This window comes from Suricata suricatta, chromosome 7 (assembly GCF_006229205.1).
Source record: "Suricata suricatta isolate VVHF042 chromosome 7, meerkat_22Aug2017_6uvM2_HiC, whole genome shotgun sequence".
NCBI classification, from domain to species: Eukaryota; Metazoa; Chordata; class Mammalia; order Carnivora; family Herpestidae; genus Suricata; species Suricata suricatta.
The window spans coordinates 27,660,513-27,683,467 of NC_043706.1; the positions used below are offsets into that span (position 1 = coordinate 27,660,513).

Genomic DNA, 22,955 nt, shown 5'->3' on the forward strand with positions numbered 1-22,955 from the left:
TGCATGGATTTGATAAGCATGAATTTCACTCACCACAGTTCAGTTAAATACACCTGTCTTCCAGGAACACAGTTCAGATTTCTCTTATCACAGTATATTTGTCATAATTGCATAAAGTACAAAAGTGATTCCTGAGTTGTTCATTCCACAGATCACTCCATAAATAACAGATGTGCAAGGTGATCAGTGACCAATTACCTTTCTTCAGACTCTGTGTTTGGTCAGTGTACAGGTGTTCATTCACAAACAACAAAGTACATAGTTGTATGGCCTCCTTGTCTCCCAAACATCAACTCACATGGCTTCTTATGGAAATGGATAATCAAAAGAGGGCATTGGCCCACAAAGATGAAAGTGCATTAAAAAAAAAAAAGTGCAATGTGAGATTCAAATCTACCATGGCTGGAGTTCCAGAAGGTAGCTGACAGTGGAGATGTGGGTACTGCCACTGTCCAAGAGGCTTGAACTGTGCAGCCAGAGGAACTCTGTTAAAGGTGACGTTATCAGTGGAAATGAAGTATGAAGAAAAGGAAGAAGATATCCTATAGGAAGTGATGTTTAAAAGAGTGATCAGAGGCGCCTGGGTGGCTCAGTCAGTTGAGTGTCAAGCTTTGGCTCAGGTCATGATCTCATGGTTTGTGGGTTTGAGCCCCGCATTGGGCTCTGTGCTGACAGCTAGCTCAGAGCCTGGAATCTGCTTCAGGTTCTATATCTCCCCCTCTCTGTGACCCTCCCCTGCTCATGCTGTCTCTCTCTGTCTCTCAAAAATAAATAAAAAATGTAAAAAAATTTTAAAATGAAAGAATGATCAGAGACAATCCATGACATTCAGAGCACAAAGGATAAAGTTGGGAAAGGTATATGATAATTTATCAAAGTATAGGAAAGATAGATGTGTGATTTATATGGTAAAGTTTATGACAAAAGGATCAAGCAATCTTGATAATTTTGTTTTTACAAATAGAACACTTGAATTTTCAGTGTTTTTAATACTTTAAATCATTGGAGTATACTAAGTAAATACTGGTTTTACTGTTTTTTCATTTCTTATTCATTTATCACCAACATAAGGAGTTTTTAATGTTTTAATAAGAATTTTTAAAAGTCACAAAACAACTAATTTTCCCATTAGTTATTAAGATTGTTTGATTGGTTTCAGCTTGCACAGTCATTTATGCAGTTCTGCTCACTGCAAGAAGGGCTTGTACTATACTATGCCACCTCTATGTAAGTGTTTATTGAGCACATGTTAGTTCATCCCAGGGATATGAAGATAGTACTTATACTATATTCCTAAGTGTGTGTAGTCTATGGAAAACACGTACAATACAATACAGTAAGCAGGTGATTAAATTGTCTTGTGAAAATTGTCTGCTGGTGGGAAGCCTGGGGTACATCTGGAGCCTGCACAAGGGGTACCTAATCGAAAAGTAGATTGAGAGAATATCAGGACAGAATCATGTGAGCCTTAAAAGAGGAGTACAAAGTATCCAGGCATGCAGAGGTTGGCAGGTAGGCAGCCAAGTGGATGTAGGTGGACCAGACAGGGCAAGCAACATGAGGAGGAAAGCCCTGACTTCAGGGAGGAGATAGGCTGCAGTCCAGGAACCAGGATCCAGCATGGTAGTGTGCAGATGTGAGATGCAGGGCTGCAAGGTAGATGGGGGGCTGCTTATGATAAGCTTTCTATGTAGTATAGAAATTTGTCTTTATCCTGAAGACTATTGGTGATTCATTGAAGGATTTTAAATAAAGACATGACATTATGAACCTTTTTTTTAAAATAGTTTATTGTCAAATTGGTTTCCATACAACACCCAGTGCTCTTCCCCACAAGTGCCCTCCTCCATCACCACCACCTCTTTTCCCCCCTCTCCCACTTACCCTTCAACCCTCAGTTCATTTTCAGTATTCAGTAGTCTTTCAAGTTTTGCATCCCTGTCTCTCCCCAACTCTCTTTCCCTCTTCCCCTCCCCCTGGTCCTCCATTAGGTTTCTCCTGTTCTCCTGTTAGACCTATGAGTGCAAACATATGGTTTCTGTCCTTCTCTGCCTGACTTATTTCGCTTAGCATGACACCCTCGAGGTCCATCCACTTTCCTTCAAATGGCCATATTTCATTCTTTCTCATTGCCATGTAGTATTCCATTGTGTATATTCCACATCTTCTTGATCCATTCGTCCATTCGATGGACATTTAGGCTCTTTTCATGTTTTGGCTATTGTTGACATAGCTGCTATAAACATTGGGGTACATGTGCTCATATGCATCAGCATTTCTGTATCCCTTGGGTAAATTCCCAGCAATAGCATTGCTATTAATAATAGCAATAATAATAGCATTGCTATTATGATGCTAATAGCATCATAAAGGAGTTCTATGGATAGTTCTTTAAGGAACCTCCACACTGTTTTCCAGAGTGGCTGCACCAGTTTACATTCCCACCAACAGTGTAGGAGGGTGCTGGTTTCTCCACACCCTCTCCAGCATCTATAGTCTCTTGATTTGTTCATTTTAGCCACTCTGACTGGCGTGAGGTGGTATCTCAGTGTGGTTTTGATATGTGTTTCCCTGATAATAAGTGATGTTGAGCATCGTTTCATGTGCCTGTAGGCCATCTGGATGTTTTCTTTGGAGAAGTGTCTGTTCATGTCTTCTGCCCATTTATTCACTGGGTTATTTGTTTTTTGGGTGTGGAGTTTGGTGAGTTCCTTGTAGATTTTGGATACTAGCCCCTTATCTGATATGTCACTTGCAACTATCTTTTCCCATTCTGTCGGTTGCCTATTAGTTTTCTTGATTGTTTCCTTTGCCTTGCAGAAGCTTTTTATCTTGATGAGGTCTCAAGAGTTCAGTTTTGCTTTCATTTTCAAAGCTAGAACAAACTGTCCTCAAATTCATATGGACCCACAAAAGACCCCAAATAGCCAAAGTTATATTGAAGAAGAAAACCAAAACGGAGGCATCACAATTCCAGATTTTAGCTTCTACTACAAAGTTGTCATCATCAAGACAGTATGGTATTGGCACAAAAACAGACACATAGACCAATGGAATAGAATAGAGAACCCAGAACTGGGCCCACAAATGTACGGCCAATTAATTTTTGACAAAGAGTATCCGATGGAAGAAAGACTGCCTCTTTAGCAGGTGGTGCTGGGAGAACTGGACAGCAACATGCAGGAGAATGAAACTAGACCACTTTCTTACACCATACACAAACATTAACTCAAAATGGCTGAAGGACCTGAATGTGAGACAGGAAACCATCAAAACCCTCGAGAAAGTAGGAAAAAAACCTCCTAGACCTCAACCACAGTAATTTCCTACTTGACACATTATGAACTTTTTAAAGAACATTCTCCATCTGCATAGAGAATGGGTTAGGAGAGAGCTAGACTAGAGACATCAGATGGAAGTGCACAGTTGTCATGTAAGAATGAAGTGCTGAGGACTTTAACCAAAACAGAGGTGATGAAGGTAGAGTGAATGAATGGCAAGATGAAAGATGTTAGGGAGATGAGAAAGGCAGTATTTGGTTACCAGTTTGATGTGGGAAGTATGAAGAAAAGTAGTCATTGATGACATCCAGATTTCTCAAGTTGAGGAAGTAGGAGCAGGTTTGGGGAGTTAGGAGAGAGGTAGAGAGGAAAAAATTCAGTTCCACTTATAACTTGTTGAGTTTGTGATTCCCGAGGGTGGTACTCATGAAATATCTTTGTAGTTCTCACTGTATCCTAACTGTGTGTGTCACATTGAGCAAACTGAATAACCTCTGTTTTAGTAGTTTACACTATAAAATGGGGATAAGAAGAGTGCCTGTCTGGCACAAAAATAGACACTGAGATCAGTGGAACAGAATAGAGAACCCAGAAATGGACCCACAAACGTATAACCAACTAATCTTTTACAAAGCAGGAAAGAATATCCAATGGAATAAGGACAGTCTCTTCAGCAAATGGTGCTAGGAAAACTGGACCACTTTCTTATACCATACACAAAAATAAACTCAAAATGGATGACATACCTAAGTTTAAGACAGGACACCATCAAAACCCAGAGAAGAAAGCAAGCAAAAACCTCTTTGACCTCAGCCTCAGCAACTTCTTACTCAACATGTCTCCAGAGGCAAGGGAAAAAAAAGCAAAAATGAACTCTTGAAACCTCACCAAAAGTAAAGGCTTCTGCACAGCAAAGGAAACGATCAGCAAAGCCAAAAGGAAGTCAATGGAATGGTAGAAGATATTTGCAAATGACATATCAGATAAGGGTTAGTATCTAAAATGTATAAAGAACTTATCAAACTCAACCCTCAAAAACCTAATAATCCAGTGAAGAAATGGGCAAAAGACATGTATAGACACTTCTCCAAAGAAGACATCCAGATGGCTAACAGGCACATGAAAAAATTTCTCAACATCACTTATCATTGGGGAAATACAAATCAAAACCATAATGAGATACCACCTCACACCTGTCAGAAGGGCTAAAATTAACAACTCAGGCAGCAGCAGATGTGGGCAAGGATGCAGAGAAAGAGGTGGGAATGCAGACTGGTGCAGCCACTCTGGAAAACAGTATGGAGGTTCCTCTACCCTACAATCCAACAATTACACTACTAGGTATTTATCCAAGTGATACAGGTATGGTGTTTCAAAGGGGCACATGCACCCCAATGTTTATAGCAGCACTGTCGACAATAGCCAAAGTAAGGAAAGAGCCCAAAAGTCCATCAACAGATGAATGGATAAAGAAGTGGTGTATATACACAATGGAGTATTACTCGGCAATTGAAAAGAATGAAATTTGCTACTACGTGGATGGAACTAGAGGGTATTATGCTAATGAATTAGTCAAAGGAAGACAACTATCATAGAAGTTCCCTCATATGAGGATTTTAAGATACAAAACAGATGAACATAAGGGAAGGGAAGCAAAAATAATATAAAAGCAGGGAAGCGGACAAAACATGAGACTTTTAAATACAAAGAACAAACAGGGTTGCTGGAGGGGTTGTGGAGGGGGGAATGGACTAAATGGGTAAGGGGAATAAAGAAATCTACTCCTGAAATCATTGCTGCACTAAATGCTAATTAACTTGGATGTAAATTAAAAACAACAAAATAAAAATATATAAAGATATAAATGATATTTTAGGAGCAAGTGGGAAGTGGCAATTGTATATTAAATATTACTGAATCAATGTTAGTTTATTGGGTGTGATAAAAAAAGAATAGTGCCTGTCATAAGGACATAAACAGGTTTAAGTGAATTAACAATTAATGCATATTTTTAGAATAATTAAGAAGAATTTATCAGTCTTACAAGTTTCTAGAATAACCCCTAACAAACAATAAGCACTCCATATTGTATATCTAGTATGTTTTTATGCCACCCACAACAGCTTCCCCCAAAATTTCAGATTATAAGGGATCCATAGATGCTAAAATGGTTTTTCTTCCTTCATGGCATCTTCATTCTTTTCATCCCACTTCATGGCATCTTCATTCTTTTCATCCCACTTCCTCAACTTTTGCTAAAGGCAGATAAATTGAGGGTCTAAGAGTTGATTGTCCACCTCCACTGTCCTTCCTGTTGAAGCCTGACTAGCTGTCTGCCCAGACTCAGAGTCTAGTTCCCATGTCTCAAGTTCCCTAAAGCGGACATGCTCCTGATTTATCACCCCTGCTTAGCTCTTCTGTTAGGGTTCACTCAAAGGGAACTCCTTAAGGTTCCTCTTAGGGACTAAGTTAGTCCCATAAGATGACGCGGGGATGTCACAAGAAATGCTCTCATAGAATCCCCTTAAACCAGCTAAGGTTGATTGAATTGTCTTTCATATGATATAGAATAAACAACTTCTTTGTGATGAGTAATCATTAAAAGAGATAATTGTACATTTAGTGAAAGTATATATGAAGATCAGTCTTCTAAAAATATAATATTATTGGATATATTACTCATGCCATTTATTATGTCCCCATGACTTATTTTAAAACTAGAAGTTTGTGGGGTGCCTAGGTGGCTCAGTTGGTGTAGCATCCAACTTCAGCTCGGGTCATGATCTTGCAGTTTTTGAGTTCGAGTTCCACATTGGATTTGTTGCTATCAACACAGAGCCTGTTTCGGACCCTCTGTTTCCTCTCTCTGGCCCTTCTCCACTCATGCGCTCTGTCTCAAAAATGAATAAACATTAAAAAAAAAAAAGCCCAAAAGTTTGTACTTGATCCTCTTCACCTGTTTTGCCCCTAGCTTCCCTCCTCTCTGGCTACCACCAATCCATTTTCTGTATTGATGACTCTGGGTTTTGTTTTGTTCTGTTTGTTTTGTTTTTTAGATTCCATATATAAGTGAAATTATATGGTATTTGTCTTTCTCTGTATGATTTATTTCACTTATCTCAGGGTCCATCTATACTGTTGCAAATGGTCATATTTCATTCTTTTTTATAGTTGAGTAGTATTCCTCTGTGTGTGTGTGTGTGACAGACATCTTCTATAATGATTAGTCTTAAGCTAACCAACATCTTGGAGTCACTAACATGGAGATAGTAGTTGAATTAAATGGGATTGAATGATTTCTCCCAAATCCTATGTGTAAAATTAAGAAAGACAAAGACTTAAAACACTAAGGAGTATCAAGCCATGTTTGTAGAAAAGGATCTGACTTGCTCAGAGGTAAGCTGGTAAATGTTTATCTATTGGCATTCCAGAAAAGAAAAAAAAAAGAAAAATAACCTTAATATTAGCATTTCCAGTGGGTAAATTTTCCCATCATGGTTGATTACAAGATGCCAATTTAGGATTACTGAATGAAAGTTGAGGACATGGGAACGGTTAGCTTGTGGAAATGGTATGGAGCTCTTTTCTCATCCCCAGGATTCTAGTTCTCTCTTAAGTTGTGCTATAGAATTCCAGTGCCAAGTATAGTTGTCTAAATAGACATAAACTATTGGTAAGATGTTATTCATATAATATCATGGTATAGATGGCAGTGTATCTAGTCATTTTCTGTAATCTGTTGAGAGAAACTGAGACACATGGCATAGGTTGTTGGGTCTTTTTATGGTCCTGGTTTTGCTATGAATTGGAGTGTACATTTTAAGGTAACTTTAAATTGGTAGGTATTTTAATGTTTCCTTTTCTAATCTCATTCAACTTGCTTATTTGTGAAACAAATTGTGTTGTGGTGTGTGTGTGTTACAAGGAACACTCCTATCTAGCCACCTTCATCCCCAACTCACATTAAGCAGAGAATGTAGCTTAAAAATTACTCCTATGATCTACGATCTCAAGTGTCAGTACCATATAAAGGACCAAAATAAGAGAAATTATCCTCTTCAAAATAAGAGAAAGTATAATGTTTAAATAAACATACTTATAATTATGAGATAGTCTTAGAATTATGTAGACGACAGGAGTTCCTGGCATAGATAATTTTTTTTCATTATTAAGGTTATAATACCAATAGGGAGATAGGAGTTTGACTGCTTAGTATGCAGTGCCACAGTGACTTTTCTTGTCATTTTTTTTGGCTTTATTGAAATATAATTGACAGATAACATTGTTTAAATAAATGTAAGGTGTTACCTCATGTTGATTTGATATACATGTACTTGTATCTTGCAATATGATTACCACCTTAGCAATAGCTGACACCTCTGTCACATCACATAATTCCATTTCATTTTTGTGATGAGAACATTTGAGATTTAATCTTAGCAGTTTTCAAGTATATGATATATATTGTTAACTATATTCACAATAGTGTGCATTAGATCCTTAGAATGTGTTCATCTTCTTACTGGAAATTTGCCCCTTTGATCTACATCTCCCTATACCCCCTACCCTCCAGCCCCTGGTAACTGACATTCCTCTCTTTGTGTCTGTGACTTGAGGTGTCTTTTGGTTTTGTTTTTGTTTTTTTTTTTAAGATTCTATAGGGGCGCCTGGGTGGCTCAGTCTGTTAAGTGCCCAACTGCGGCTCAGGTCATGATCTCATGGTTCATGGGTTCGAGCCCCGCATCGGGCTCTGTGCTAACAGCTAGCCTGGAGCCTGCTTCAGATTCTGTATCTCCCTCTCTTTCTGACTCTCCCCTGCTAGTGCTGTCTGTCTTTGTCTCTCAAAAATAAATAAAAAACATTTAAAAAATTTTAAGATTTTATATATGGGTAATGCCATGTAGTATTTGTCTGTCTTTGTCTGACTTATTTTACTTAGGATGATACCCTAAAGGTTCATCCATGTTCTCCCATCTTACAATGAGGAAAATTCTACTGCTGTTGTTAACAGGACTATGATAGTGACAGCCACAGTGTGATTACAACAGCCTTGCTCTTGTTGCTAGGGGTGCATCTGTAATTGAGATGAACATAGTCACAGTCCAGTGAGCTGGAATTAAGACTCCCCTTGTGTGAGGAGAAACAACCCACTTTCAGGTCTAGAGTTGCCCTGGTATTTGTAAGATCAGGATCGGTTCTGTGAACTGTGAGACCTAAGTCATGGTTTTCACTACCGTATAGCTCAGTTAGGTTTGTTTTGTGAGTACACACTGGATGTTCAGACCCTTGCTCGCTGTTTTAAAATTGGTTGTTCTCAGCGTGACAAGATGGAGTGAAGATGTGGATGGATTGGTATGCGGGGAAAATTGTTCTTGAGAGATTTGGTGGATGTCTAACTGATGGTTTATCTGCAGTGTCACTTCGTGTGTGAACAACACCGATGAGTTTAGTGGTTTCATTTCTCTTATTAGTAGCCCTAGAGAATGAAGACATTAAAATGCATTTTGTGAGCCTTTGGTAATTTTTATCTGCTCACAGAAATCTTAGTTTTACTGCTTTCATTTATTTTATTACAGATAGAATCATTCAGTTATCAAAGAGTTATGAACTCCCCAAATTTTATTGTGTATGCAATTAAATTCACAATTTAATAACTTTATGGATAGAAGTTTCTTTAATTAAAGTTATGATTTGTCTATATACACACATTAAAATTCTCCATACCTACATTTCTGTAAATCATAATTTTATAGTCTAATTTCTGCCTATTAAATTTTCACTATAAAATATTTATTTAGTAAGTGAATTTTTTACTTGTGCATGTTGTCATACTTTTTAGAGGAGTTAAAATTATAAGTTGGCATTATTTTATTACCTTTAAAATACAGTAAGTAAAACTCTTACAGCTTTGTCCCAAGTTCTTTTATTGTACACACACACACAAAATTGCTTAGGAATTTAATATCCATAGCCCACTGACTTATAATCAGCCTTTTAAAACTATTCAGTTGCATTTATGTATCTTTTCACTTATGAAGCCTCAAGTCATGAAGTTTATATTTTTATATGAAAAATACTTAATAATAATTTCCTTTGAAGAAAAATGTTTTAACCTTTAATCAGATTTCAAATATTCATTTAGCCACCACTATGTGGTTTGATGGGAAGAAGGGAATATATTTTTTCTCATCTTACAGAAATTTAGTATTCTTCATTAAAAGTATGTGGAGAAAATGGCTATCTTGACAGAGCTTTTATATCAGGTCTTTAAAATTTCAACAGAACTTAAACATTATTTAGATAAAACAATTATGTTACAAAGACAACTTTTAACGCGATCAGGCCACCCACAGTGTGCACTAGAGAGGATGGCGTGCAAGCCACCCAGTGAGACTGAGGTAACTTTTTCATTTTGCTTAAAGTATGGTCAGTAGACCAGATAATGTAGAAACTTTTTATGAGCAGCAAATAGCCAAAAACAGTTACCCTTTTTACTCTCCTTTCCTCGTGGTTAATTAAAAATAATGTACAAGTTGAAAAAGTTAAACTATTTTTTGTACATAGTAAATTTTGCTTTACTCTGTCATTATAGTGATTTGTATAGTTTGAAGACTTTTATATATATATTATATATATATATATAATATATATATATATAATCCAGTTTGTGTATAATTTGAATTAGCTGATTTAAGAAGCAAATATTCATTAATGATATGTTAAAATTTGTCATTTAAATTGCTTATGTAATTTTTGTTCCTGCTGCATCAACAGAAGATAATTTTACCAAGAAATAGAATTAGTTTTAGAATACTTCTTTTAAACAACTTTCCTCAAAAATATTTTTCTTGTTTTATTACCATACTAAATCTAGAGAATTTATCTAGTGTAGTTGTGTGTGCGTGTGTGTGTGTGTGTGTGTGTGTGTGTTTTAACCTATTATCTGAACTAATGAAATAATCTAAGGACTCATAATTGCTATAAAATTTGAAAGAGTAGCTAAAATAAATGTAGGTTTACATTAGCAATTTTATTTGGTCCTGGTAAATATGGTTGTTTTTAATTGGATACTGTTTTTAATATATGAAAGGACTTATTTGTGGGCAAAGTAGAAATGTCTTTTAGCTAACCATAAAAGATCTCCAATGTAGCTAACTTTTAAAAAAGTCTGTTGAGTTTTAATGTAAAGTGACATTAGCAGCTTAACATTTTGTTTTATCTAAGCTTCTCTTGGTCTTTCTAAAATAGGAGCAAGTAATACTGCAGACACATTATTTCAAGAAGTATTAGGTCGGAAGGACAAGGCAGATTCCACTAGAAATGCACTCAATGTGCTTCAGCGATTTAAGTTTCTCTTCAACCTTCCTCTAAATATTGAAAGGAATATTCAAAAGGTAGAGTACATATTTATGTACCCATGGTTATGATGTCATAAATTTTAGTTATTGAGATAATTTTTTATCACAACCAAATGTGTTCATGATACTTTACTAACAGTCTTCAAAATGTTTCTTTATTTTAAAGGGTGATTATGATGTGGTTATTAATGATTATGAAAAGGCCAAGTCACTCTTTGGGAAAACGGAGGTGCAGGTTTTCAAGAAATGTAAGATTTGTTTATTACTTTTAGATCTTCTACTTTACTTTTACAGGAAGAATGTAGAATGCATTCTGCAGAGAAAGTTATTTGCATTTTAATTTTTGTTTATATGGTGTTCTTTTTAAAATATAAAACAATTACTTCAAAAATAACATGGCCTTTCTTACCAAGATGTAGTGAAGACATTCAATGTGGCCATGGGATAAGTTAGTCTTGTACATTCTGTGCCGCTTGTTAACCATAATGCTATTAAAAAATCTTTTTTACTGGAATCAATTACAGATATTTTATAGATATGGAAACTTACATTTTAATCTTCCCTCTTCAGAAAAGCCATTATGTTTATGAATTCTAACCTTATTTTAAAGTGAACTAACACAACTTGTAAAATTGTCTCTCATACAAGAGTTATAAAATAAGAAAAATCTGAAATGTCTTTTGATAATGCTTTATCAACTAGGAGAAATATCATAGGGCTTTCTTAAATTTCTAAATGAAATCCATAAGGACTCAGAAAACCTAATTTCGTTTTTTTATTGTGGTAAATTTACATTCAGTGAAATGCACAAATGTTACTTACATATTACAGGTCAGTGAGTTTGACAAATGCACACACCCCATGTAACCCACACCCAGAAAGTTCCCTGTGCCTCTTTTTAGTCAACCCCTGCCCCCCAAGACGATAACTGTTCTACTTGCCATAATTTGATTTTAGGTCTCCATTTTGTAAATCTTGTATGTTCTTTCCTTTTTAAATAGATTATGCTGAAGTAGAAACACGGATTGAAGCTTTAAGAGAATTACTTCTTGATAAATTGCTTGAGACACCATCAACTCTACATGACCAAAAACGTTATATAAGGTAAAACTTTTCCAAGAATCTTGACAAAACACATGTATCTGTATAGTACTATATATATCATTTGGGGGAAATTAGGAGACTGATGAAATGGTGAAAGGGAAGAATAATAGAAATTTAGTGGTATCCAGTATAGGAAACGAAAATTCTTCTGTATACTAACAAATTTGGGAATATTCAGGGCAAGAAAATTCTGGTTGTTTGGGGAAAGAGAATGCGGCTCCATTGTTTAGTCATTTCTTCCTCCTGCTCAACTGGGTTTACCTAACCTAGCAGGACAGTGTGGGTATTGCACTCTGTGAGCACCCAGAGATCATAGGCAGGGGCTTCCCTGTATGGTTTAGAGCACAACACCATCACATTCTGGGTGGGAAATTCTTCATGCCACAAGAGTGGGCTGTAGCTCAGTGGTAGAGAAAATTCTGAAAGGTTTTAGTGTTGAGAAGAAAAAATACAATAAACTATTATTTTAAAAAAAGGAATGATAGTTGGAAAATTAAAAAAATTAAAAATAAATAAATTTTAAAAATTGTAATAATACAAAAAGTGATGGATACCACAGGGTATGATGAGAAAAAGGCCTTAGAAGGAAGCATTATAGCCTAGTGGTAATTGGCTCTTCCCTTTGGGTGACTTATTTGCATTCGTTTTTTAGTTTCTTCATCTGAGATGACATGATAACACAATCTACATCTCAGGGTAAATGTAAAGATAATTTAAGAATACATTTAAGGATTTAATATAGCACCTGGCACATAAGTAGTCAATATAGTACACACGCGTATAATGTTTATATCAGGATCTGGAGATAAAGCATACAAGTTAAAAGCTTTTTATATCTGTGATTTAAAAATATTAACATTACTTTTTTTGAATGTGGCCTTTATTCTCAGAATAAGCTACTATCCAAACTTAATGCCCTCTCTTTAGTTAGTGAAGTTTATTGAGTATTCAGTACTTATAAAATAATAGACTGAATATATATATTGATACATTTGGCTTTTGTTACCATATGACCATATGTGTTTGCAGTGGTGGTGGGGACAGCAGTCTACACTCAGACTCGTATTCTTGGTGATTCAGGAGAATAGTAGCAACATGATCCATTGTCATTTTCAGCACATTTGTGTTACTGAAGAGGAAAGGGGGAGGAGGCTTTAGCAGGGGAGTAGAGAGTACTACCATTGATTACTGCCACTACCTGGAGTCTGTGGTCCATCCGGGCATCATGTTAGATGTGCTATGTATATACTTTCTAATCCTCACAGCCACCTTGCAGAGACATTTGTCTGATACTCATTGTATAGGTGAGGAAACTGAGCTTCAGACTTCATTCTTGCTCAACACACACAGCTAGGAGTAGGATTCCTCTGTTTGTCTGCTTTCAAAGCTTACCTTTGCTTTTCTCTAAGCTGTATTCATATGGGAAAGAATGTATTTGAGCGATTTTTCGGGCTTGTAGAATCGTGGAAATCTAAATCTAGAAATGAAATGTATATATATTAGTTCTCCTGTTTTTTGTTTTTTGTTTTTTTTTCCCCCTTTACATGTAAAGAAGAGTTCCAGGAAGATTAATCCTCTTGTCCGGGGATACACAGTTGGTTAACATCTTGTTGTCTGTGTCCACCATGCTACTTAATTTTTCTTTGTATTTATATTTATGCTATTAAATTTGCCAATAGTAATAGTTAAACCTTTTTGAATGTACAAAGCTTTAAAGAGTGAATTACCATTTATGTACATATCCTGTAGTTCTTATAACTAGTTAATCTACTGGATATTATTTTAAAGATGGCCTATTTAGGTGCTTTTTTCCTGTCATTTAAAAGGGGAAAAGAATAAGAATGTCAACAAAAATGTCAAGTAGTTTACTTATTTTGTAATCATTATTTTATTTTTGATGCTTTGAGAAGACACTGAGCAATTAATTCTGTTATCTTTCTAAAATTAAGTGTTTAGGTATTAATAAATAGGAAGAATAACATCTTAACCAGGTCAAGTATCTCTGGGACTTTAGAATCTGTGATGATAGGTACTGTGAACATCAAGAGGTATGGAGAGAGCTTGATCATCAGCAAAGCATATCTTTATTAGTTCTCTTACATATTCTGAAATTTTGCGTGTGATTGAGAATCAAATTACTACTGTATTTTATTTTTGTTTGCTATTTTACATAATTAAAAACTTGATTAGTTTTACTCTTCTTCTTTTGTCTTGATTCTAGTACCTTTAGTGAGAAGCAAAGTTATGTCATATATACTTCTTTCCATATGAATGTGATCCTATTCCTGGTAATTGTTAAAAATCATGTTAGAGTATGATTAAAAAGCTTAATTTTTAAATTATAAAATACTGAGGCTGTGCTCATAAGTAGCATTCTTTACCCCTCTAAAAAAGCTGTTAAGTGTTCTTTGATACACAGTGTTAGAAGAAATAGTAGTTAACATGTGGCATGTTTTAAACAAAGATCTTTGAAATGAAATACAGTTGACTGTTGAACAGTGTGGGGGTTGGGGCACCAACCATCTACCCAGTCAAAAATCCATGTATAACTTGACTCCGCTGAAACTTAACTACAGCCTAATGTTGACTGGAAGCCTTAATGATGTGGATAGCCAATTAACACATTTTGTGTCTTATATACTCTGTTCTTCAATAAAATAAGCCAGAGAAAAGAAAATGTTATTGAGAGAATCATAAGGAACATAAAATACATTTACAGTATAGTACTTAAAAAAAAATCTGTGTATAAGTGGACCTCAAACCCATGTTGTTCAAGGATTAGTTGCACTTATTGTTTACTACTAAAATAAAAGAAGAAATTAACCTCCACAGATTATACTTTTGAACTGCAACACTGTAGAATTTCTTAGAGAACACATTTGTCTTTATATAACATTTAATGTCATACCCATTAATAAGATGCTGTAAAGGATTATTATTAAATTTTGCAAGGACCTAGGCAACATACTAAAGGAAGTTATAATTTTAAAAGTTATTAAACAAAAGAGTATATTGATTTCTCTTGCTGTATAGAGCTCTTGTAATGGACCCTTTGTATTTCTATTAAGTAGTTTAAAATTTAAAAAGAAGCAGCTTTCCTAAAAGAGTATTCCTATATTTTACCACTGACACTAAATCTGAGTATGCTATATGAATGAAAGTGTTAGGAGAAAGTGTTAGGGGAAAGTATTGTAGAAATATTCAGAGGCCAAACAAACCTACCTAAGGGGAATGCTAAGACAAATTGTCCCCAACAAGAAAGAATAAAATCACATGATTTTTGAGAAGAAATGACATAGTGTACTATTTGTCATATTTATATTCCAGATGAAAAAAGAGGAGAAAGCGTTGTGCCTGATTCTGTCTGAAAGAATCAGATTGGGTTGAAATATTTATGCCAGGCTAAATGTATTTTGTTAGATTGTAGTTTTATTCTTGGGTGCTGTTAATTGATTTGTTTCTTTCTCAACACAGGCATACCCTATTTGCAGCCTGTAAATAGACGGTTAGGGAAAGGGAAAAGGGCCAGCTCTTGGGCTGACTTTGAAGCAGTTCTGTACAGTGTGAGCCATACTGTTTCAAGGACCCTTTTGCAGGATGATCCTAGGCTCTGCTCAGAGCTCAGCTATCTGCATTAGCTTGTGAAGGTCAGGGTAGATAGTTCCTCAATGTGATGTGAGATGTCTCAACATTTTATTTATTGCTTATTACAAAATGTTTCTCCTCTAATTAGCTGCTGATTGAGATGTCTGTGAGTTAGGAAATACCTAGTACTGGAGGAATGTGGAAGAGAAGTATCTGGTGTATCCCTCAGTGATTAGGATAGTCATAGCTTGTAACCATTCATTAAAATTTATCATTGAACAAAATTCTTTTAACCTTAAGGCAACAGACAGCTGTAGTTTAAGAATAGTTTCAAGACAATAAATTCAATTTTTGGAGTTGCTTTGATTGGATTTAACTTATTGCAGTAGTCCCCACCTTATCTGCAGTTTCAGTTGCACAATTTAGGTTACCTGCAGTCAGCTGTGGTCCAGATGATCCTCCTTCTGAAGTGTAGTCAGAAGGTCAGGAGTAGCTGAGTGCTACATCTCAATGCCTACATCATTCCCCTCACTTCATTTCCTCATGTATGCATTTTATCATCTCACATCATCACAAGAACAGTGAGTACAGTAAGATATTTTGAGAGAGCGAAACTGCATTCACATAACTGTTATGACAGTATATTATTATAATTGTTCTATTTTTATCAGTTGTTGTTAATCTCTTACTGTGCCTAATTTATAAATTAAACTTTGTCATATATATATATTTATGTGTATATGTGTGTGTGTATGTATGTATGTATGTGTGTGTGTGTATATATATATATGTATATATATATATGAAAAAAACAGACTACATATAGGTTTCAGTACTGTCTGTGGTTTCAAGCATTCTGCTGAGGGTCTTGGATCATATTCCCCCTTTGGATAAAGGTTGACTACTGTATGTTTATATATTTTGTGATGGCCAAGGGCTAAATCTTAATGCTTGTCAGAAATTTTTCAAATTTTTCAATTGTCATTCTGTGTTTGGATGTTTTATTGTACAAAGAAGATGTTAAATATTTTAAGAACTACTGAGAAACTAAGAAAAATGTCCATCTATACTACATTTTCTAAAGAAATATTTAATAGAGGTCTGACCTCTATTAAATATTTAGAGGTAAGTATTTATGGCCACCAAATCTCTTCATATAATAAAATAGCCTGTTAGGATGTATGGAAATGGTGTAACACTGCCATCTAGTGGCCCTAGTTCAGACCAGAAAGGACTAAAATAAAATTGAAACCAAAAGAATATTCCCTAGGTGTCCTCTGCTGGCTCCCACTTGTGTTTTCTATAATGACTGAGAACTAAGTGTGGAAACACTCTGTGAACTAAATATAAATATAAATTTAAGTTCTCACTATGTTTTTAGGATTATTGCAAGTTATATTTGTTTTCTTTTTAATAAAGTCCTAATTTTTAAAAAATGCAGTTTTATTGTTTATTTTTGCATGAAAAGAAATTTGAACATATTTTATTTAGAATTAAATGAGCAAGACTCTAAAGAGTTCCTGGGTGGCTCAGTTGGTTAAGCATCCAAGGTCAGTTCATGGTTTTTGGCTCACGGTTTGTGCGTTTGAGCCCTGTGTCGGGGTCTCCACTGATGGTGCAGATCCTCCTTGGATTTTCTCTTTCTCGCTCTCTCTTTGCCCCTCTCTGTCTCTGTCTCTCTCTCCCTAAATAAATAAATAAATAAACTAAAAAAAATAAGTGTTGAAGACTGATGTTAAGAGGTGCTTTTACTAATTGATAAAATTTTGGGTTTTCTTTTTTTTTTTATGTTTATTTATTTTGAGAGAGAGCATGAGCTGGGTAGGGGCAGAGAGAGAGGGAGACAGAGAATCCAAACCCAACTCCATGACTCAGTAGAGCCAGACATGGGGTTTGAACTTATAAACTGCAAGATCATGACCTGAGCTGAAGTCAGATGCTTAACTGACTGAGCTACCTGGGCCCTCTGCGGAGGACCAGCCCACGCACCCCAGTCGAACGGTCCCCGAGTAGGTAGTTGGTGTCGGCGAAATATCTATAGGAAGGAAGACAGATAACATGAATGGTGGCAAAACCACACTTTACTAAGAAAGTCAGTGTCTTTTATGCCATAAGGGTTTTACACATTTTTTTTTTCTCTTTAATGATTACAAAGCTTATGGTCCTTGAGAGAGTAAAAACATGCCCTGGGAAGGATCATTTTTTTTAATCACAGAAAAGAGAACAGCCGTGAGAACAGAAGTAAAAAAACAGGAGAGGGAGTCTGTCTCTCAAAGAATCTTCTTTTCTTCAAGGTCCTTTAGCAGTTATGTCTGGGCAGGACGCTTATCATTCAAGGGGTTAATTTTAAACAGAGGATTGTTTTTGCCCCAACAGCAGGCAATGAGCTGGGAACAGAAATAAAGTAAGGGAAAGCAGGTGCCACTAAGTGACCCAAGTTGATTCAAAACTTAAAGGTATATGCCTTCATTGCTTTTGCAAAGCAATGAGAAAAATCCCAAATTTTTCTCCTGTGCCCCGGAGACATAGCATCCATGGTCGCTTATGTAGATTCTTCTGTGTCCCGGAGGTCTGGCCATCAAAGGTTGTTCTGCGGGAGGTTTTTTGGCCTGCTGGGCCCCAACAGCCCTCCTACAAAATTTTAGGTTTTCTTGAAAAAAGTAATGATTTAAAAAATGCTAGCTTTCTTTTTGTCCTTATTTATGGCTCTACAGAGGAAGCCTACTTGGTTAATCTTGGCCTTGTTTTTCAGGTACCTGTCTGACCTTCATGCACCAGGTGACCCTGCTTGGCAGTGTATTGGTGCCCAACACAGGTGGATCCTTCAGCTCATGCACAGCTGCAAAGAGGGCTATATACAAGACTTAAAAGGCAAGTCTGCTTCTCTTCTAGTGCATTATGCCATTGATTATTGTCAGTTTAATATTTAGAAATGCTTAATGATTAAGGGAGTGATTTATTAATTTTCTTGATATTTGTACCTCTTTTTTTGTTTTGTTTTCGCTCCTGGTTAGCATTATACCTGAGTGAATAACAAAACAGGAGGCAAGGGAGAAAACTCCTGATATGCCTATTTTTATGGTTGGCACCCAGTGTTGACAAAGGTTTGGTTTAGGGAATTGTTAAACTTTTATTACAGGAAGTAACATGTTGTGGTAGAAATATTAATCTTTAATAAATGGTAGTAGTCCACTCACTATTCATCAAATATATGTTGAGCCCCACTATGTGCCAGGTAGTATGCCAAGTACAGATGGTGTTAAACACTTAACTAACCAAAGATGAAATTGTTGACAAGTGATATAAAGAAAAATCATAATATTTTGAGGGAGGAGAATGGAGGAGAATACTTTATATCGCCCATTTAGGAAGGTTTCTCAGAGAAGGCTCTATGTTCTCTAAGAGTTAGAAGAATGAGAAGTAGCCTGCTGAGCTGACTCTATTCTGAAGAAAGAAACAACCTTTACAAAGGCCTTGAGGTAAGTTTTAAAGGAAGAAGTCACAGAGGCATTCATATGCAGGTTTATCAACCTTTATTTGTATAATTCTATCATGCACAGGGAGTGAATGTTTTCAGTGCCTGCTGTGTGTTGGCCACTATTGGGTGCTAAGGATACAGTGGTCAGCACGGCAGACAGGGTCCTGGCTCACGTGAGACTTACAAAATAGCGAGGTGATATGGACAGGGAAAGTAGAATGGACTAGTAGAATATAGTGTTACTTCCTAAGCCTGGGAAGTTCCTAGTGCCGTGGTAGTAACACTTAGGAACAACATTCAGTTCAGAGTTTTGAGATCACAGTGACATTCCAAGATCTGAAGGAAATAACACTTGTATTGAGATCTGAATGATATCTGTATGTGAAACAGGAGGGGAAAGGAAAGACCACCCCGGGAAGAGAAAACAATGCGCACAGGGCTTCAAGCAAGAGATGGCCAGTGAATTCTCTGTGGCTGGAGCTTAGTACACAATCAAAGTGGCAAGAGTAGGGGTCAGAGTTAGGAGGTGCCAGGTCTTGCATGGACTTTGTTAGCCACTTCAAGGGGTTTGGACTTGATCTAGAGGACATTGGGCTGATAATTACAGGTCCAAAGCAGGGGAAAGACCCATTGAGACCTAGTTTTTGAAAGACTCCTCTGGCTTCCATGTAGTGGATGGATGAGAGAGATCAAGCATGAACACTGAACCTGGTTAGGAGGCTGCTATATTGATTTAGGCATCTTGCCTCACATGGAGGTGGTAGATATGGAGAAAGAGACAGATTCAAGAGCTGTACAGAAACTGGAATTGATACGATTTAGTGATTGAAGAATGAGGAGGAAGAAGGGGTCAAGGATGACTCCCAGATATCTGATTTCAGCAGCTAGTTGGGACGAGGTACCATTGAGTTAGGGAGCATAGAGGAAAAAACTTATTTTTTTTCCTTTTGTTTGGGGAAATTGATTTGGAGTAGTCCGACATACAAGGGAAGATATCCAATAGGTAGTTTGGATGTACAAAGCAAGAGATTTGGATGTGATCTGTGTGTAGATGGTCCCTGGGAGTTGATGCATTCACCTAAGAAGATGAAAATGGGAGAAAATTTTAGGGCAGAATTCTGGGACACAATATTTACAGGGCTGATACAAGAGATAAAGAAGGAGTGGTCTGCTGGGGTAAGAGGAAAGCAGAGTGTATAATGTCATGACATCACAGAGAAGAGTGATCAGCAAGGATTTTAAGATAAAGAATAAGATGAAGAGATGTCTTTCAGATTTAGTACCGAGGCTATTGTTGGTGATCCTGGTAAATGCAGTTTTAGTGGCATGAGATGCCAAATAGATTATATAAATATAAAATAAATATGGCTTAGTGATACTTATAAGACAAGGTTTCCAGGAGGAATAAGTGAAGTAACATAAGAATAGTCCTGGAACTGAAGGAAATATAGTGGAGAGATCACAATTATTTGTTTATAGCATCATTTTATCATGAATTATTTGCCTTGGTTTTGAGTACTTCCCAGCTGTGATTTTGTTCTTTTCTATTCTAGATATTTAGGAAAACTCTAAATATTGATGCCACATGAAAATTTCTATTAATGTCATTAATTACTTTAAAGTTTTAGCAGGTAAAAATGATCTCTAATAGTATACATAGTTGGTAGTCTTTAGAGATATTTGAAGGGCCTTACACATTTGTTTATTGAGTGCACTTTATTAGCCAGGACTTTCAGCCTTGAATGCCCATCAGAATTCTCTGGATGTTTTTATAAAGACTGTCAATTCCTGGCCTCTACCTCATTCCTACTGATTATTTTAGAATCTCTAAGTCCAGGCATTAGTATATTTTTAAAACTCTCAGATGATTCCAGAATAGGCTGGATCAATAACCTGTGCACTACATGCTGTGCTGGGGACTGGAAGTACAGTGGTGAGCAAGGTGACATGGTCTCTGATCTTTTGGAGCTTGTAGTCTAGTGGGAGAGACATATATTTTTAAAAGCCACATAGATATAATTGTGAAAAACATCATAAAGTAGGGATGTAGAATTCTACTTCATTCTATTGAGGGAGAGGTCCAAGGAAGTTTTCTAAAGGAGATGATATTTCCACTGAGTCTAAATGATAAATATCAATTATCCAGATAAAGAAGTGGAGAATAGCCCAGACCCAGGAGGTACTCAATATTGTCACCCTAATCGCCAATCCACTAAATGGTTAATAAGTACAGTAAAGATATTCTCCAGATACAAAGAAGATATGAGGTCTAACTAAGGATTTTCCTACTTAGCCTTATAAGAGACATCTGATTGTGTAATTTGGTTATGAAAACATTTGAATTTTTGGGATGTGTGTAATTTATGAAGACAACATGTACACTATTTGAAATTGGAAATGTACCATGAAATTTCACATATGTGAACACCTAACAGCACATATTATTACATCCTTACCTGAAATATCTGATAACCAGTATTCTATTGCCAAAGGTCTGAATCTTTCCTGAAGATAAATGAGAGACACTTTTACCTGATGGATTCTTTCCTGTCATCTTGATGTTAGGTATCACTATATGTATTTATCTAGAACTGGTTAAAGTCAGTATGTCTGAAATAAATGATGATAGCTTATGTGTTACTGCAGCCCTGCCTTTTAAATTTATTGACCAAACTTGTTGCAGAACTTGCTCATCACTTGTATTCGTGAAATAATGAAATGAATGTATGTTAAGTAGATTTATTTGTTAGTGATGAGCTTTACCTAAAGTTATTTTCATAAATTGGTCTTTTTGATTAGTAAGTAAAAATGTTAATAATTTACATCTCTTTGAACTTACTCCATAGATCTTTATAACCATACAAGGTAAATTTGCTAAATATATTAGTCACATATTTATAGGTTATATTTTAATTTTTCTCTGACATTTAAAAGAACATGCTTAATTGCTCCCTTTAAAAAAATTTTTTTTTAACTTATTTATTTTTGAGAGACGGACAAAGTACGAGCCAGGGAGGGGCAGAGAGAGGGGGAGACAGATCTGAAGCCGGCTCCAGGCTCTGAGCTGTCAGCACAGAGCCTGCTGCAGGGCTTGAACCCAGGAATGGCGAGATTATACCTGAGCTAAAGTCGGATGCTTAACTGACTGAGCTGCCCAGCCTCCCTTTTATTACCCTCTTTTATTGTCAGCAAATACTACTAATATAAACAACATAGATAATCCTAACATGGAAGAGCCTTTTACCTGGAAAATTCCTTGAGCTCATATCAGGGTGAGTTTTTATGATTTTATTTATAATTTTATATTGATTCAGGCATCTTGCCTCACATGGAGGTGGTGGATATGGAGAAAGAGACGTACTTAAAAGCAAAAAGGGTGATAAAATATCCTTCAGTGTACCTAACCTAGTTTCAGCAGTTACCAATTCATAACTAATCTTGCTGTATCTGTACTCTTACCTGCCTTTTAGCTCCGCTCACCCTGAATTGTTTTTGAAGCAGGTCATATTACTTCATTCATAATTATTTCAGTATGTAATTTTCGGAGATAAAAATGCCATTTAAAAACTGTAACCAAAACACTATTATCATTACTTAAACGTTATTATTGATTTTTCTAATATCAAATATTCAGTCTTCAAAATTCAGAATCAGTTTGATGTGTCTTTCTAAGTACACTGATACCCTATCTTTTTAACTTATACTCAATGCAAAGGCAAAGGACATGACATGTGGCATAGCCATAGTCTGAACATGTGTTTCCTAGAATGGAAAGATTAGCCATTAGTAAAATATGGCCCACTGTGCCATTCTGCACTTAGCTGGGGTTCTGATTGCTTACATTAATGCATGTATATGTCATTGGACACATGTTAGCTCTTGTATACATGTTAACACACATTTACTACATTCACACAGATAATGTAATCATATATAGTATAGGTGTGTGGATGTATGGATGTGATTATACAAAATATTTGTCTTAATTAGAAGTTTGCTGGGAATAAGCTGTTTGTTCATGGTGGACTCTTAGTTGATATTTGAGTGTCTCGATTATATATAAGTGTAAGGTAATATGGGGGAGGTCTCCTAAATACCATTTGGATTTTTTGTTGGCTGTCTTCACATAATTAAGTCATTTTAGAAATG

The 22,955-nt window shown here is 36.0% G+C and overlaps 1 protein-coding gene across 4 annotated transcripts in view; it reads left to right on the forward strand.

Moving 5' to 3' along the window:
• EXOC2 (exocyst complex component 2) overlaps positions 1–22,955 on the forward strand; it is a 264,990-nt gene that overhangs the window by 91,228 nt on the left and 150,807 nt on the right. For all 4 annotated transcript variants that reach the window (XM_029944254.1, XM_029944253.1, XM_029944256.1 and 1 more), the window contains 4 exons: positions 10,530–10,675; positions 10,806–10,887; positions 11,641–11,743; positions 18,081–18,199. In XM_029944254.1, the coding sequence (XP_029800114.1) occupies positions 10,530–10,675; positions 10,806–10,887; positions 11,641–11,743; positions 18,081–18,199 (450 nt within the window). The remainder of the gene's footprint in view (positions 1–10,529; positions 10,676–10,805; positions 10,888–11,640; positions 11,744–18,080; positions 18,200–22,955) is intronic.